Source organism: Lytechinus variegatus, chromosome 4, assembly GCF_018143015.1.
Source record: "Lytechinus variegatus isolate NC3 chromosome 4, Lvar_3.0, whole genome shotgun sequence".
Taxonomy (NCBI): Eukaryota; Metazoa; Echinodermata; class Echinoidea; order Temnopleuroida; family Toxopneustidae; genus Lytechinus; species Lytechinus variegatus.
In genome coordinates, this window is record NC_054743.1 from 7,560,510 (window position 1) to 7,565,743 (window position 5,234).

The 5,234-nt window shown below is 35.8% G+C and overlaps 1 protein-coding gene across 1 annotated transcript; it reads right to left on the reverse strand.

Annotated features, from left to right (window-relative positions):
* Positions 1–1,869: 1,869 nt before the first annotated feature.
* On the reverse strand, positions 1,870–4,966 carry LOC121412523. Its single transcript, XM_041605316.1, has 2 exons — positions 4,464–4,966; positions 1,870–4,171 (listed from the first exon to the last, which is right to left on the reverse strand). The coding sequence occupies exon 2, from the start codon at positions 3,010–3,012 to the stop codon at positions 1,891–1,893; it is 1,122 nt and encodes a 373-aa protein (XP_041461250.1). The 5' UTR covers positions 3,013–4,171; positions 4,464–4,966; the 3' UTR covers positions 1,870–1,890.
* Between the last annotated feature and the right edge of the window lie 268 nt (positions 4,967–5,234).

Below are 5,234 nucleotides of genomic sequence, written 5' to 3' on the forward strand. Positions count from 1 at the left end.
TTACCTTCAGAATTTGTTACTGTGCAGGTAACACTGATATGCTTTGTATATTCTACATCAATGTCAGATGTTTCATGCAAATACAACTTTGCTTTTTGACCATTCCCTTCACAACCACGAAGGATGCCTTCAGGAAAACAAGACCAGGAGAAGTTGAACTGTTCAGGGTAACCATCTGCCATGCAGGACAGATCTGCCGGCCTTGCATAGGAAATGCTGGTTTGCCTTGGCTGAACAAAGACATGTGGAGGGTACAGAACCATGATTGGTCCAATAGAACACTGGTGTCTTTGGCCAGGAAACACCAAGTCACTTGTCACTGTACAGGCGATCTCTTTGAGATGCAGTTGCTGTGTTACAAGTAGCCTATGGGAAAGAACTCTGTATGTTCCATCATTCTGAAGGGTTGGCAAAAGAGGATCACTTTTTCCTGGTGGACTGAAACTCCAACTTAGATCAACAGCAGGCTCCCCCCTAGGAACCTCACACAATATCTCCTGTGTCTTGCCTTCTTTGATAGCAATTGGATGTTGAGGATTGCATGTTAGATCATCCTGGTCAGGGAAGTACTGCACAGAAAGAACAGCCTTTCTTGAAGCAAAGCATCTCTGTTGTTGGTTCTCTTGATTTGTTCTAACATTGAGATTGCAGCTAAAATATTGGTTGGTTTTACCAATATTTTTTACTGTGATGATTGAAGTCATTTCTGCTCTTTGTGAGTCAAACAAATCTTTCCTCTCATACATGTAATTATTAGGGAAAATATCCCAGGATAGTGTATCAGTTTGTGTGTTAAAGATCTTTGTTGTGCAATTGATGGAAGCATTACTACCTTCTTTTGCAGTTTTGTCACTTGGCTCAACTGTGAAATGCAAAGGAGAATATTCACAATATATGGCTAATGAATTGGACAGATATGCAAGCAAAATAAGGAGAATGACATAAGCCTCAATATCCAGGTATAAAATCGCCATCTTTACTCATGAAAAAGAAAATGAACTGATTCCTCTTCCAATCCATTTGATGCTTGAACGAAATCTGATTTCTTAGATTTTGATTTATGAATTTTTTTAGAGCATGTGAAAGTAAAGATAAATCATTTTTATGCCACATGTATTTGATTGATTTTTCAAAAGCACCAATGATTTGTTAGTGTATAAGTGATTTCCTGGAGTGAGTATATTATGTTTGTTTTGAGAACCTCTTTAACTGGAGTGTCCCGTGTAAAGTTTTATAAATTGTGCTACAAAATTGAAGTCTGTTTCGTATCATATGCAACCAGCCACCCCCAAACAAACAATAAGTTGCAAGGGTCCAGAATAGTAATTTGGTATTCAGAAAGCAAAATTTAGAAAATTAGCTTATCTGAAATAGCAGTTCTTCATCTTCCTACTGTCAGAATTCGAAGGTAAATTAGAAACAATTACAATCTGATTTTCTTTTGTGGACTGCTTTGAAATTTTGCAAAAAAATCACATTGTGCACATCTTATGCATGGAGCACACCCCAAACCTTGTTTTCATATATTTTCAAACCGTCTCTGAATTGTACATTCAATCAAATATTGTGAGAATTATTGTGAATCAAGTTTAAGAAATTTTATATAATTTTGACTCTTATGAATATGATGTGCCTTTTTTTCTAAGAGCAACCAAAATCTCAAAATTCAATCTCGGTTGCTTATAGCTGGTTTTGAGGTGGCTGGTCACATTTTGAATTTTAATTATTAATGTGGAACTGAAAAGTTAAATTACAATAGTGTGCCCTGGAAACTAATTTCAAACAGAATTTGCTGCAGCTTTTTGTTTCGAACAAGAAAATAGAACCAGAAAACAAATGAAAAATTTAATAACTCATGAATGAGAGTGAGCCCTTTTTAAACTGATGAATTCACAATGATGTATTTTCTGTTAGGTCTTTTGCTGAACCATTTCGTTTCCTTAGATGTAGTAATGGTTCTTTGTTTTCATTTTGGTTTGGTGTTTTATCCACTTTAATAGCTTTGTTCTTTGATTGATCATGATTACTTAGAATATCCTTAATAGCTTTGATTTTGTTGTGATTTCTGATTGTGTTCATGGTGATCATAATGGCAATCCCTATTGTATTAAGTACTGTAAATGCCAGTGTAAGGGACACTGCTAATCCAGATTCTTTGGAAGTAGTGTCTGTTGAATCTTCTGCATCATCAGGCATTTTAGGAGATGATTCATGTGGTAGTTGTGTTTGTTTAGCATGGGCTTTGTTTGTAGGGTCCCCACTTGATGAAGGTGTACTTTTTAGACAGGGTTGGCCATCATGGGCACCAGCATTGCTTGGTGAGAAATCCATCACATAGTCTTTGCAACTGCAGATATCGCTTTCTTTATCAAAGGTGGTTGAACAACAGAATATTGGAATGGCTGTTCTAATCCAGAGTGTCTGTGTTAAGGTTGTTCTGTTCTGGATAGGTCTTGTCCATGGTGGGACTCTATCACCATCTTGGTAGCATTCGATAAGACCAGGACTGCTGCCTATAGGTGCAGCACACTTCAAATGAGACCAAATTCTGTTGGTTGTATCAACATGACTAGGACCTAGAACACAATCAACCTTTCCAGGAGGAAACTCAATATTGAGACCAACCTGTTTTGTGTATTCATCGTCAATTACACCATCTCTGTAAAGAGAACAGGTGTAAGTGCCTGCATCTTCTCGAGAAACATTTTCAATTTTTACCCGAACAAGATACATACGATATGACACACCTAATGCTGAATGTTTCTCAATGTCCACAGAAAAGCGTTTGTTCTGTTTCGGGCTTAAACCTATTTCCTCCTTTTGACCATGCTGGTAAAAAGGATGTCTGTTCCCAATTCTTAATTCTATATCTAATTCTTCTTTTTGATTGTAATGGAATAAGATTTCTGCCTGCCCACCCTCTGTAAAACTCAGTTGATTTGAAAGGATTGAAGAAATTTTAGTAAGGAGGATAAACAGGAGGAGGTGGTTTTCTTTTCTAAATGGGTACATTTCAATTCTTTGCTAATGATGACCAGTATTGGTTTATAGTCATTTAAAATATTTTATCTCAATTGTAGCTGCTTCTTAAGTAACAAAAAGGTTATTTTGCTAATTCAACAACAAAAAAGTATTCAGTGAGTATTAGCAAATGTTATCAATATTGCTAGAGCTACAACAGTAATTGTTTTTGCAACACTACTTAATCTCTTTGATGAAAAGAAGTCAGATGAACAATCATTGGTAACTTCAAAGTCAGCAGGAGTTTCTAATGGTTCTGAAGGATCTATTATCGTTTTCTCACTGAATGCACTCACCCGTACACCTTCGCTTACTGTCTTTGAAGGTTCTGTGGTGGTTTTCACTCTCTCTGGAGGAGATGTCTGTTTCTGGTAATGGTAATCACTACAGTCTTGTAAGCTCTTCTTAAACTTACTACTCACTGAGCAGCATCTAAGATCTTGTTCCCTTTTCAGCCAAAAAGTAGCAGTGAAGATGGGTTGACCGTATACCATTAGAGGGGTGTGAACGCTAATTTGATGATCAGCATTTGAGTAGCATATCACATTTGCAGGTGGGTGCCCATGGGTTGCTATGCATTCCAGAGCTGGGAGGTTGAAGAGATTCGCTGCTTGAATGGCCACTTGGTCCTGATCTACCCAGTTACAGACAACAGGTGTCGGAGGGTGGTATACTTGAAGATGTATTGTCTGTATTAATTCAGTAAGACTATTTGGACAAGCAAATTGGCATTGGTAGTGTCCTTTATCTCTTCTATGGATGTTTTTGATGTTCAATGATACTGTTAGATATCCAAATGCAAATTGGATATGTACAGTGGTTCTCTGCAGTATCTCATAAGGGTATGTGTGAGAGAAGCTTACTGTTCCATTATCATTGAAAATCACTCCATTTTTCATAAGTCTGTATGTGCAACCATGTGTTTCAGCAGGTGCATTGAAAAGTAAGTTTGCTTCTGCCCTTTCATCAAGGGTTATTGTATGTCTTTGAAGAGATTCAGTGGATGATGCAGTTCTGAGATGACTAAGAATCAAAAGTAGAACAAACCTTGAACATACTACAATCCAACTGCTCATTTTGAAGACGTATTAGCCATGTGGTATGGTGTATTCTTCTTCGCTGCCCAATACCTCATCGGATGTGTTTAATTCTGGAAACAAAGAAACCACACCCAATAATAACAAATCAATTCATTGAATAACATTCACAAACACCAATACGCTAAGTTTTAACCATGAAAAGGAAATCTCGTTCAAATAGATTCTATGGATTTTGTCTTTCAAACATTGATAAAGATTGATTTGTCTTGTACGCATTTCAGTTGTCCCTGAAAATATGTTCAAATCCAAGATAAATTTCTGTTCACTGTTTGGAAAACTTAGCTTTAGTAAATTTTACCTGTAAATACACTGGATGTACAAGTGAATGATTTAAATACTCACCATTTTGATTGTCTTTATTCTGAAGCTTTCAAAGCAGGAAAGGATATTTTGAATTGTCGAATTGCTGATGTATCACATAGAACTGAATTGGGCTTTAGTTCTCTATATCAGCAATGGATACGTGCACTTTTGCCATGAAATGATATCATATCATATTTCAAAGAACAAATCAAATCACTTTGTGCCTGATTACTGAGATAAGCAACCTTATTATGTTTACTTTTTAATTTATTTTTTTACATTGGATGATATTCTACACGCACACATAAATCTGATTTCTGTTATGCTATAAAGAATCATGATAAGAAGTCTTGGAATAGAATTCAATGATCTTGCACATTGTACTGTAATTTATGTTTCTTGTTTACTTTTAAATATTTATTAGATTAAAGCTTAGGAGAGTGAAGTGATATTAAGTTGTAAGTCCAAAGATAATTGATAATGCTTTAGGTTCATTCACACTAATACCCCATTTAGATCTACCAAAATTCTGGAGTAAGTTAGGATACTACTACAGCCTGTTGTTCTTGCCGTGTCGTTGAAGTGCTCCCTTATTGCAATAGAAAATAAACAAATATGATAGAAGAAGTAGAATGACAGAAGAAAGTATAAGGAGAAATGATTAAAACATAGAAATCTGTAAGAAATGATAGAAAGGAAACGGAAGAAGGAAAGCAAGGAAAACGAGAAAAGATAAAAGAGAGATTAAAGTATATCAACAAAGAAATACATAAGAAACTATAGAAAAGAGAATGAGAGGAGGAAAAAATA

What these genes read in the sequence shown, in the direction of transcription:
- LOC121412523 (XM_041605316.1), bottom strand. Translation starts at nt 3,012, where the DNA reads ATGTACCCATTTAGAAAAGAAAACCACCTCCTCCTGTTTATCCTCCTT.